The sequence below is a fragment of the Cyprinus carpio genome, chromosome B17, assembly GCF_018340385.1.
Source record: "Cyprinus carpio isolate SPL01 chromosome B17, ASM1834038v1, whole genome shotgun sequence".
In the NCBI taxonomy this organism is placed as follows: domain Eukaryota; kingdom Metazoa; phylum Chordata; class Actinopteri; order Cypriniformes; family Cyprinidae; genus Cyprinus; species Cyprinus carpio.
This window is the reverse complement of record NC_056613.1, coordinates 9795920-9808573: the sequence shown is the minus strand read 5'-3', so window position 1 is coordinate 9808573 and position 12654 is coordinate 9795920. Positions and strand designations below refer to the sequence as shown.

The following is a 12654-nucleotide window of genomic DNA, read 5'->3' as shown; positions in this document are numbered from 1 at the left end:
TCACATGACCTTAACAAGTAGCATGTGAGTAGCATCAGTCTTTGAAATTAATTTGGTTATTTTACTTTTTTTTTATATTAAATTTTTGTGCAAAAATGTGCTTATTTTGAATCAAGATAGAGATGTTAAAATTGCAGTTAACTGAAAACCCAAAGAAATGAAGATATTTACATGTAAGTTGATCATTTTAATTTAGGTAATATAATGTTAATATACAGGTCCTTCTCAAAAAATTAGCATATTGTGAAAAAGTTCATTATTTTCCATAATGTAATGATAAAAATTAAACTTTCATATATTTTAGATTCATTGCACACCAACTGAAATATTTCAGGTCTTTTATTGTTTTAATACTGATGATTTTGGCATACAGCTCATGAAAACCCAAAATTCCTATCTCAAAAAATTAGCATATTTCATCCGACCAATAAAATAAAATGGTTTTTAATACAAAAAAAGTCAACCTTCAAATAATTATGTTCAGTTATGCACTCAATACTTGGTCGGGAATCCTTTTGCAGAAATGACTGCTTCAATGCGGCGTGGCATGGAGGCAATCAGCCTGTGGCACTGCTGAGGTGTTATGGAGGCCCAGGATGCTTCGATAGCGGCCTTAAGCTCATCCAGAGTGTTGGGTCTTGCGTCTCTCAACTTTCTCTTCACAATATCCCACAGATTCTCTATGGGGGTCAGGTCAGGAGGGTTGGCAGGCCAATTGAGCACAGTAATACCATGGTCAGTAAACCTTTACCAGTGGTTTTGGCACTGTGAGCAGGTGCCAGGTCGTGCTGAAAAACGAAATCCTTCATCTCCATAAAGCTTTTCAGCAGATTGAAGCATGAAGTGCTCCAAAATCTCCTGATAGCTAGCTGCATTGACCCTGGCCTTGATAAAACACAGTGGACCAACACCAGCAGCTGACATGGCACCCCAGACCATCACTGACTGTGGGTACTTGACACTGGACTTCAGGCATTTTGGCATTTCCTTCTCCCCAGTCTTCCTCCAGACTCTGGCACCTTGATTTCCGAATGACATGCAAAATTTGCTTTCATCCGAAAAAAAAGTACTTTGGACCACTGAGCAACAGTCCAGTGCTGCTTCTCTGTAGCCCAGGTCAGCGCGCTTCTGCCGCTGTTTCTGGTTCAAAAGCACACGCCTGTGCACGGTGGCTCTGGATGTTTCTACTCCAGACTCAGTCCACTGCTTCCCGCAGGTCCTCCAAGGTCTGGAATCGGTCCTTCTCCACAATCTTCGTCAGGGTCCGGTCACCTCTTCTCGTTGTGCAGTGTTTTTTGCCACACTTTTTCCTTCCCACAGACTTCCCACTGAGGTGCCTTGATACAGCACTCTGGGAACAGCCTATTCGTTCAGAAATTTCTTTCTGTGTCTTACCCTCTATCGCTTGAGGGTGTCAATGATGGCCTTCTGGGTTAACCTCTTATGCCCCATGATTGCGGTTTTTGAGTAATGAACCAGGCTGGGAGTTTTTAAAAGCCTCAGGAATCTTTTGCAGGTGTTTAGAGTTTAATTAGTTTGATTCAGATGATTAGGTTAATAGCTCGTTTAGAGAACCTTTTCATGATATGCTAATTTTTTGAGATAGGAATTTTGGGTTTTCATGAGCTGTATGCCAAAATCATCAGTATTAAAACAATAAAAGACCTGAAATATTTCAGTTGGTGTGCAATGAATCTAAAATATATGAAAGTTTAATTTTTATCATTACATTATGGAAAATAATGAACTTTTTCACAATATGCTAATTTTTTGAGAAGGACCTGTATGCATTTTAAAAGATAGAAAAAAATGAACATACACTAATGTTCAGAAGGTTTTCATCCTGAAAACAAAAAAACAAAACATCACAGTTTCCACAAAAGTTGAAAAAATGTTGAGCATTGAAGGATTTCTGAAGGATCGTGCGACATAAAGACTGGAATAATTAAGTTTTACAAGCACAGAATTAAAATATATCTGGAAATATATTAAAATATGAATTTTAAATGTTATCATTTTATTTTACATTTTATTCCATAATATTACTGTTTTTACTGAGGGGACCTCTTTCAAAAACCTTTCTTTTTCTTTTACTAACCTCAAACTTTTGAACACTAGTGTATTTTGTATGATTTTTATTATTATTTTAATGATTAAGTATAAATTCATCATAAAGTGACATTTCTTATCTAAACAGAGGCACTGACTTGAGTACCAATAAAACATCTTAGCCAATAAAATGACTTATTTTTACACATCCCATCATATCCTATTATTTTCACTTATTAAATGATCCAATAATATTTCTGATGGACTACTATGTCCAAGTAAGTTTTATTCCCAATCTAAGACCTTTGTTTTCCCTTGTGTAGTGACATTATGAACAATAAAGTTTTCTATCAGCATCCTAATCTGATGAGAGCTCTGGGGATGCATGAGACCGTCATGGAAGTTATGGTGAATGTCCTTGGTGCTAGAGAATCTAAGGTAATCATAATAACATCAAGTACTTGCAGTGATTATCAGCTTCTGCGTTCATTATGAGTGTAAAATGTCAACTACATAATTGAACCGCTGAAATTAGAACTCAATCATTGCATTAAGTGCAGTGTTCTGATTTATTCACTCCCATGAGGTGCTCTGTTAACTCTTATCCTCTGGCCTCATTAAGAAATCATGTTTCCTAAGATGGTTGCGCACTGCTGTCGTTTCCTTTGTTATTTCTGTCGAATCAGTCGGCATAATCAGAGGGCCATGTTTGATCATCTCAGCTACCTGCTGGACAACAGTAATGTTGGACTTGGTATGTTTATTCTAATACTGATATGGTTAAACCTCAACCTGAACATTTCTAAGGAAGTAGGCAAAAGCAAATGTGATTTTTTTTTTTTTATCAGCTTCTCCCTCAATGAGAGGATCAACTCCTCTGGATGTGGCGGCTGCTTCAGTCATGGACAACAACGAACTGGCGCTTGCTCTTACAGAGGGAGATCTGGAGAAAGTAAGTCTCACTGACTGATTCTTTCATCTCTCTTCTACATTGCTTCTGACTTTTGGTGATATTGAACTGTATGTACTGGTTTTTCATTTGTACAGGTGGTGCAGTATTTGGGAGGCTGTGGTTTGCGTAGTTGTGCTCTGCTGGTCTCCAAAGGATACCCAGATATTGGTTGGAATCCTGTAGAGGGAGAACGTTACTTGGACTTCCTGCGTTTTGCAGTATTTTGCAATGGTAATGAGCCGTTCCTGAATCCAGACCTAGTGAAACCTAATTAAATTAATTGATTAGTTATTCTCCTCATACAGGTGAGAGTGTTGAGGAGAACGCCTATGTGGTAGTGAGGCTTCTGATTCGTCGACCTGAATGCTTTGGCCCCGCCCTTCGAGGCGAGGGGGGAAATGGTCTTTTAGCAACTATTGAGGAAGCCATCAGAATTTCCCACCTGCAGGATGGAACCAGTGCAGCCAGTGCGCACAGTTCCAACCGGACGCTGTGAGTGTTACGTTTCGAATTTTATCCTGTCTTATTCATTCTCGCTCATGCCCATGTCTCATTCTGACCTGCATTTCTAGTGACACGCTTGATGATGAAGATGATGATGTCATTCACATGGGACATGCCATAATGACTTTCTACTCTGCTCTCATTGATCTGTTGGGTCGTTGCGCACCTGAGACGCATGTGAGTGTTTCAGGAAACCCACTGGGAAAGCTAGATAAGAGCCTCGTAATGTGCTTGAAGGATTTAGTTGGAAAGGGCTTATTGGTTTTATCTACTTTTTAAGGCAAAGTCAGTTTTCATTAAAGGTTTGAAAGGTTCTTCAAGGTTTGCTAATGGGTCTCTGTTGTGTGTGTATATAACCTGCAGCTCATAGAAGCGGGGAAAGGTGAGGCCATTCGGATCAGGGCAATCTTGAGGTCTCTCGTTCCCAGAGTGGATCTGGAGGGAATCATCAATATTCCTTTTAGTTTACCACTTGTAAACACAGGTGTGTATGAGTGTGTGCGTTTGTTGACTTGTGATATACATTCATGACGTAAAAAGAATTTTCCTGACTATTGATTTATCTTTCGAAATGTATTTGATCGTTAAAAACTGAAATCAGTGTAATGAGAGGGAGTCTGAGCTCAGTTTTTAAATAAACTAAGTAAATTTAGTTTGGAGCTGCTGGCAAAGATGTGTAGTAGGGTATGTCTAAAAGTGATTAATTGGTGGTTGAAAATATTTTGTGCTTGTTATACTCAGATGATCTAGTGGTGGAGCCTGACATGTCTCAGATATTTTGTCCGGATCACAAAGCAGCCATGGTGCTGTTTTTGGACCGGTTTATGGAGTTCAGGACCAGCAGTTTTTGCTGCGTCTACTGGAGAATGGTTTCCTGCTGGACCTGCAAGCGGCTGTTAACATGGATGCTGTAAGTGGGCAGATGTTATATGTAGGAAAAGTTCACCCAAATTTGAATATTGTCATTATGTCATTTCAAACCATTATGACCTTTTTTGACCCATGTGACCTTTTCTTCTGTGAAACACAGAAGGAATTTTAGCTGAATTTCTGTGGTGCCTTTTTCCACAGTGTGCAAATAAATAGGGATGGAGTTCTTGAGCTCCGAAAATGTCATAAAATATCAAAGCAGTTGAACTCATGCACTATATTCCACGTCTTTTGAAGTCAGCAGTTGTTTTGTGCGAGGAATAAATCTGAAATTTAAGTCTTTTATTTACTGAAAATCTTGAGTTTGTGGAGTCTGAACCCCCTAAAGGGTTTGAATCCTGCAGTGGACGCCAAAATAAAGGTTATGGGGGTCTTACAGGCTTGCAGTTTTAATTTGACATATTCCAACACTGTTCTCTGTTCTAAATGTTTCATCACCTCTGTCTGTCTGTGAAAATATCATTTCAACCGCCCCTAAAACAGGCCACACTGTTGATGTATGGCTCCTGTAGTTGCAAAACTGAAGAGATTACCAAAACACAGAAGTCACTTTACCAAAAATAAATTAAATAAGAAATGAATATTTTTATTTAGCAAGGATGCATTAAACTGACCAAAATTTACAGTATAGGCATTTATAATGTTAAAAAAATATATTTTTCCATTCATCAGTGAATCCTGAAAAATTTATCACGATTCCATAAGAATATTAAGCAGCACAACTGTTTTCAACATTGATGATAATAAATGTCTCTTGAGCACCAAATTGGAATATTAGAATGATTTCTGAATGATCATGCGACACTGAAGACTGGTAATGGCTGCTGAAGAATCAGCTTTGTATGTATAGATATGTTTTCCCTCTTTGCAGACGGGGTTAGGTGGAACAGATATGGCACTGGCCCTTAATCGATACATATGTGTGGCTGTGCTGCCATTGCTGAGTAAGTATTCCTCTCTGCTGTGTGACTCCTCTTCACTGCGGACTGGGCTGGTGGATGAGCTCCTGCAGGGTGTCTACAGCCTCTCTAAAGCCAGCGGACTGACTAAGGCCCAGAGAGATGCTATCCAGGACTGTCTGCTGGCAGTGTGCGGGTGAGGATGTTCGCTTTTTTAGCTTTTTTTAGATTGATTTTATTATAGAGTAAAAGCCATGAATGGCACGGTTACAATAGTGAATGCTTTAAAATACTTCTGCAAATAATAGACCATTAAAGTGGAAGTCATTGTATCTTTATCTGCCTGTTCTTGCTCTTTTAGAACTGATGAATATATTAAGAACAGATAATAAGAAGCAAATCCATATTGTATAGGTTTTTTTTTATTTATAACCCGGTATCATTTATTTATAACAATTTTGTTTCCCACAGAAAACTGAATCCCTCCATGTTGCAGTCCCTGCTGCAGAATCTTGTGTTTGACGTTCCTCAACTATCAGAAAACTCCAAGATGCCACTCAAGGTCTAAAGAAAAAACATTAAATTTATAAAATATAAAATTATTTTTCCTAAAGCAATTCTGCTTATCACTGTGGTCACTTCTTCCAGCTGTTGACCAATCATTTTGAGCAGAGCTGGAAGTACTACTGTAGGAATGATGGATGGGGTGGCTTTGGCTCTGCTTCAGAGGAAGAACTTCGTCTGACCAGAAAGCTGTTTTGGGGGATATTCAGTGCTCTTGCCAAAAAAGTGAGAAAAGACAGAAAATCTCCATTTCAAACCAAGTGACCACACAATTCATTTCTCCAAAAGAGTGTTTAATTATTTTAAGAAACTGGATATTTTTTTAGGATAGGGTGTCTGTTCTTTTTTATGCATCAAACTGTTCGAATTTTATGTTGAATTGCACAATCAAAATGTTTGCTTTTCAATCTCGTCTACAGTATTATGATCCAGACCTATTCAAACTGGCCCTGGGTTGTCTCAGTGCAGTTGCCGGGGCAATTCCTCCTGACCACCTTGACCCGAGCTGCACAGGAGGACGAGAGAGACACTCGACAATGGATTCAGAGAGACGGTTTTGTCCTCGACCCCTGGACACCTCAAAGTAAGACTTCTATAGACTTCAAGGTCCTTAACACATCCTAAACCAGCTGAAACAGACCCACTTGAGCTGGATTTAATGGACCTTTTGCACTGAGATCTTCTGAGAACCTCTGAGATCAGCACTAATCTCAGACATTCACTTCATCATCTTCTGAAAAGTGAAGCGTGAATGGCTGTTTATTGGTTATACAAATTCACTTCATCTGTTTCTGAAAAGTGTAGTGTGAATGACTGTTTATTCAATATGTGGTAAATAATAATCCAGTTTTTTCATGCATTTATAGTGTGACAATCCCAGAGATGCTTGAGTTTGTGGTGAACAAATACGCTGAACATACACATGAGAAATGGTCCCTGGAAAAGGTAAGAAGTTTCATATTAAAGGTGTTTTCTTGAGAATATAGTGGAAACTTTGGGAATTCTGTAGCTTTAAAGCTATTTGTGTTTGATCATTCTTTTCTAGTTTGCTAACGGTTGGGTTTATGGAGAACAGTTTTCTGAGAGTGCTAAAGTTCATCCACTCCTAAAACCTTACAGAGCTCTATCTGAGAAGGTAGCAGACTCTCCTCATACACAAAACATGCAGACACATTACAAATAACAACATCAGATATTCAGAATTTTTAAGAGAAATCAGAAAAAAAGCAACATGCAGTTTATCATGTAGTTCACTGTCAAACAATGAGGTTGCTCTGTATTTTAGGATAAAGAAGTTTATCGGGGGGTCATTAAAGAGACAGTGAAATGCATGCTGGTTTTAGGATGGACTATTGAGAGGACCAATGATGGGGAGTCACAAGGCTTTCACCACCCAGCTCGGAGGATTTCACAGTCTGGCAAGGTAATGAAGAATGTGTGCTTTCTCTGTGTATTTCTGTCCATTATTACTTAATTTTAAGTAATAATGGACATCGCCCCCCCCCCCCCCCAATGAGATCCATAATGAGACTGTATCAGTGCTTTAATTTGCTAAAAATACATTTTATTTGAAGAAGACATGATGAAGCATATGCATTTAAATAGTGCTGGTCCATGCTTGGAGCATTAGAAAATATTAAATATGTCCATAGATGCTTAAACATTCTTCCAAAATCCTCCCTGGAAATCTTGTTTTAATCTTGATTCAACAACATTTAGTAATGTTGCTTCAGCTTTTTCTGAACCATAAAAACAATATTAATTATAAAATGGAATTAAATATTAAAATTGTGGGTAGTATTATTAATAAAACAGCATTGATATTAAATCATGTTCTTAATTGATTTTTTTTTTTTTAATTGTTTTCCGTAATGGTAACATTATTATCTCTATTAACATTTCTTAAAATATGTTTTAGCATTTCAGCAGACCAACAATGTGTTGTTTTTGTTATCCACTTTGACCACTGTGCATCAAGGCAAATTATTTCTGCATAAATTGTACTGACAGCTGTTTTGTATTGCACATGGCACGAAGCGATTGGGATTCAGAATAGACTTTCTGTGCTCGCCAAGACTGGATTAACAGCTCTTAGGCTTTTAAAAGACATTGCTTTTTCAGAGAACATGGGATGCATTCAAAACAGACTGCGCTTCGGTTTGACAAATGCTTGATATCAAACCAGATAAAAGCATTGTGTTTCTTTGGCAAACATAAATTGTGTTTTGTCTTTTAATAGCTGTCTTTTGAAGGAGCTTCCACATTCAGTCCAAAGCCTGTGGATACCAGCAGTGTCACTCTGACTTGGGATCAGCATGTAAGAAGCTTCAATTAATTCCATATAATATAAACCAATCCGACAGGGACCAAAGAGAAGAGTACACCATTAACAATTGGTTACTGGTTTTATTTGAGTAACTTTTATAGAATAGCTTTTTGAAAGTTTTCAAATCCAATTTGGCCAAATAACAGAACATATTTTAGAAGTCATTTTAGAAATTGCCTCATATACTGTCTATATACCACCAGCCAGCTTTGTACATTAACAGGATTAAAAATAACTGCACTTTCAATCTGGTATTGGGCCATGGCAGAGCAGTTGGCTGAGAATTATCATCACATCTGGGCAGCCAGGAAACTGCAGGAACTGGAGAGTAAAGGTGTGTGTTACAGATGGGTCGCTGTGAGAAATGATCCAGTGAATTAAATTAGGGTTCCTACAGCCACCTGCGTATTACAGTGAAACAAAACACTTTGAAATAGGAATACTGGGTGGGTGTAAGGTGTGTGTGGAAGAGTTGTGGATGTTTCTTTTTACACGTTTGTATATATACACTACCATTCCGAAATTTGGAATAATAATTTTTTAAAAGAAATATACAGAAATTAAATTGAATCGACAGGAAAGACATTTATAATGTTACAAACGATTTCTATTTCAAATAAATGCTGTTCTGTAAATCTTTCTATTCATCAAATAATGTACCACAAATGTTTTCACCTCTGACAATAATAAGAAAGGTTTATTGAGCTGCAAATCAGCAATGATTATTGAAGGTTTAAGTTCAGCTTTGCCATTACAGGAATAAATTACTTTTAAAACCGTATTAAAACAGAAAAACAGTTATTATATGTTGTAACAATATTTCACAAAACTATTGCTTTTACTATATTTTGATGAAATTGATGCAATAAAACCATACAAGTCTTTACATTAAGAAATCATACAGACCACAAACTCTTGGGTAGTGTAGTGTGCTACAGTGGTATAGGCAATGAAAGATATTTACTGTAAGCAATTCTTAACCTTTTATATTGCTGTTTGCACTCATATTTTTCAATGTTTTTTATAAACTAATAATGTTGCAAAATAATCACCAGTGGCACCCTGAAGTGTTTTTCTCTAGTGCTATAATAACCGGCTGTACACTATCCTGCTTATTACAAAATATCAAATAAATTTAATGAAAAAATATTACAGTCAACTATTGAAGAGAGCTGTGCAATATGCACTAACTACTAAGGCAAAAAACTAAGTGAAGGAATTAATTTAATAACTGTCACCAGTTTACTTAATTATAATGCATTGCTTATATATAACTCCTTTAACAATGGAAATTGCATCAAAGCCAAATTGGACCAGAATCATTTGAGCTGTTAATATTGATGCTGTTTTTGTCCAGGAGGGGGCAGTCACCCTCTGCTTGTACCGTATGATGCTCTGAGCGTTAAAGACAAGAGTCGAGTCAGAGACAAAGCTCAAGATGTTCTCAAGTTCTTCCACATCAATGGGTACTCAGTGAGAAGGTGAGGATGCTTTCCTGCTACTGGATACTAGAATGAGCATCATGCCTTTGAAGTGCCCATTTCATTTTCACCGACTGGATTTTCACTGCACAGGAACAGAAAGGTGGCAGATGCTGATTCCCCAGCGATTGTGAGCCGCTTCGCTTATGGCCTGCTACAGCAAGCCCTCTGTCTCACTGAGCAAGCCCACGAGCAGTTACTAGAGCTGGGTTAGACACACACACACACATTCCCCTGTTCTTCCACTCCACTTCTCTCCAATTATTTATTTGCACATCTGTCTTTTTATATAACTGCCCTGTAATTTCAAGGCCTCACTAAGCTGAAAGGGGCGTTAAAAAGAAAGTTTACACAAAATTCTGTTATCAGTCGTCCTCATACCTTTTCCAAATCATAATGCAAAAAAGTTACTATAGCTCATTTTTATATAATCAAATGGGATGTAGACAGATGCTGTCAAGCTCAAAAAAAAAAAAAAAAATGTGTTGAAGCCATATAATAAATATCAAATTACTAGCTCTCATATTAAATTTGCTTTAAAAACATTCATAGAGCCAATGTTGATATTCAAATATGAATGTTATGTTCAATATGTAGACATGTGAATTAGTCATTTTTAACTACATATTTTAAAAATAGTTTTTGCCAAGTAGATTTTAAGATGTTTAGTGAATAATTTTTTTTATTTTTTTTTTGGGCAAACTATTCATTTAAATGTCAACTCATTTGTCTGATGCATGTGAAAACCTTGCATTGAAATCTGCTAATCAAGTTTAAATGTATTTTGTTTTGTGTTTTGCAGAGGTTGCTCAGGCTCGAGGGCAGATTAGCAGGGCTGAGAAAATTCCCCATGAACAACAAATTCATTTCTTTATGAAGGTCAGTTATCTTTACTGCAGGTCTGACATTTGGAGCAGAACTTTACACTGAAATCTATGAGAATTCATCACAGCATAGCAGCTAACTGAGTCAGGATGACAGACCTATTTTAATAACTGCCTGATTTGATCTTCAAAGAATTATCCCGATGAAATGGAATTTTTGGATACTTTTTTAAGACACTGCAAATGTGTATTTTGTGTATTGGGATTGTTTACTGTATCTTAAGTGGCAACCAAGAGAATGTCTCAGCTTGTTCAAAGTTTTTGTAATTGAACCACAGTGGTCATGGTAAATTTGTGTAGTTGCAGATAATTAGCTTTGTATTGTTTGTACAAACGGACATCTCTGTGGGTCATGTCATTGCTGATCCCATAATTGATTAGACGTCATGTTTTGCTGTCCATCCCTGTTCTGAGACAATATGCTGCCTTGCTGTTTAAAAGTCTTTCATTCCCACATGAAGATCAATAACCACGGTCAGCAGTTCCCTGACCTCCTCAACTATCAATCTCATTATTGTGCACTAAAAATCTTCAAAAATCTGAAATGAACTTTTCTTCAACTAGGTGTTCAAGCCTCTTTTTCTTTCTGTCCCAGGTTGTATTGCCACTATTAGATCAATACTTCAAAAATCACTATCCCTACTTCCTCTCCACTACAATGTGTTCACTTAGAGATGGTTGCCAATCCACCAATAAAGAAAAAGAGATGGCCACAAGGTAATTTGTGATGAGTGACTGCTATTACATTTGCATGTGATTATGTGAGTCGGGTTTTTCTTACATAAGTCAGCAGTCCTCAGTAACTTTATATAAGGTGTGTTATTTTGCATTGAGTGGGTCCCCTTATGGGTGTTAAGACCACATGACCAGATAAATACTACTCAGTTTAACATGCATTATTTGAAAGCTTTAGCTCATGGAATAAATCAAGGGTGACAGAGCATTTACTGTATGCAACAGTAAATAAGAACTTGCATGATTGTGCATCCAAGCCATTTGGTGTCCAAGAAGCATATCACTTTATTGAGCACTTTTTGTGCACTTTGTATTAAAAAGAAGATTGCTGGCATTTCGGCATGTAATCCTTTTTGGATACACAGCAAATGAATTTCAAGTTTTTTTTTTTTAATATTTTTTGAATTTTTAGTTTTTGGTTTTTTTGAAAACATGTTACATGTGGATTTTTTTTTATAGAGAGTGAAGCATAAACATGTTACTGAGTGCACCTGTAGTAAATATCTGAAAATTCAAAAATGTTTAGGAGACAGAAAATCTAATTCACTCTGTAAAAAAAACTACACAAAGATGGAGAAATGTATGTTTGTGTGTGCGTACACACATATGGCTGATTGCATGTTCACCTTTGCTACTGTCATTATAGATTTTCAGTTCCATCTATCTTGTTTTTTCCCATTCATTTCTCTCATTCTTCCTCTTACATTCATCCTCTCTCCTGTTATTTCCTAGTTTATTCTGTAAACTCGGAGCTCTAGCCAGACGCAGAATCTCTCTGTTTGGTAAGGGTTGGTGTCTTTTCTTCATACTCCTTTGTGTCTTTCTTTTTTGTATGCAATAAAAATCGGCTTGATTATTTATCTAGAAACACTTTTAATTTAGAGGCACTTTGTATTCATCTCATGCACTCTCAGCATTATCTGCAGCCATTGTTCACTCACCCCATTCTTGTAGTGCTGAGGTGAATGCTTACATACCTCATTACTTTTATTAACCCACCCTCCCATGAAAACATAAATTAGGAGCTGGTGCTTTTTACTGGCTGGATTACATTGAGCTCAATGCCATGTTTCCTCTTAGGAAATGATGCCCTTGCTTTGGTGAGCTGCCTACAAATCCTGGCACAGTCCCTGGATGGAAGGTAGTTAATGCTACACTGCATGTTCAGTGTAGTGATATAGAAGAAATTGTACAATTATTTGTAGGTCCTTCATGATACACTTCTACTTGAAAGGGGAGTTTTTAATTTAGCTATATATATAAAGAGAGAGAGATAAAGAGAGAGAGAGCAAAGAATTCTGAAAAAAGCATCATGGTTTAAGATTAAGAT

General features: G+C 37.1%; 1 protein-coding gene across 1 annotated transcript in view; it reads left to right on the top strand.

The window, feature by feature from the left end:
* Positions 1-12654, top strand: part of ryr2b (ryanodine receptor 2b (cardiac)) — a 48781-nt gene that overhangs the window by 15911 nt on the left and 20216 nt on the right. Inside the window, 24 exon segments of the mRNA XM_042743105.1 lie at positions 2373-2487; positions 2671-2803; positions 2898-3001; positions 3097-3232; positions 3307-3493; positions 3574-3682; positions 3869-3989; positions 4247-4324; positions 4327-4415; positions 5307-5530; positions 5806-5896; positions 5983-6123; positions 6318-6481; positions 6765-6843; positions 6944-7033; positions 7184-7321; positions 8138-8215; positions 8483-8558; positions 9582-9705; positions 9799-9914; positions 10508-10584; positions 11185-11306; positions 12057-12106; positions 12405-12465. Coding sequence (XP_042599039.1) covers positions 2373-2487; positions 2671-2803; positions 2898-3001; positions 3097-3232; positions 3307-3493; positions 3574-3682; positions 3869-3989; positions 4247-4324; positions 4327-4415; positions 5307-5530; positions 5806-5896; positions 5983-6123; positions 6318-6481; positions 6765-6843; positions 6944-7033; positions 7184-7321; positions 8138-8215; positions 8483-8558; positions 9582-9705; positions 9799-9914; positions 10508-10584; positions 11185-11306; positions 12057-12106; positions 12405-12465 — 2703 coding nt within the window.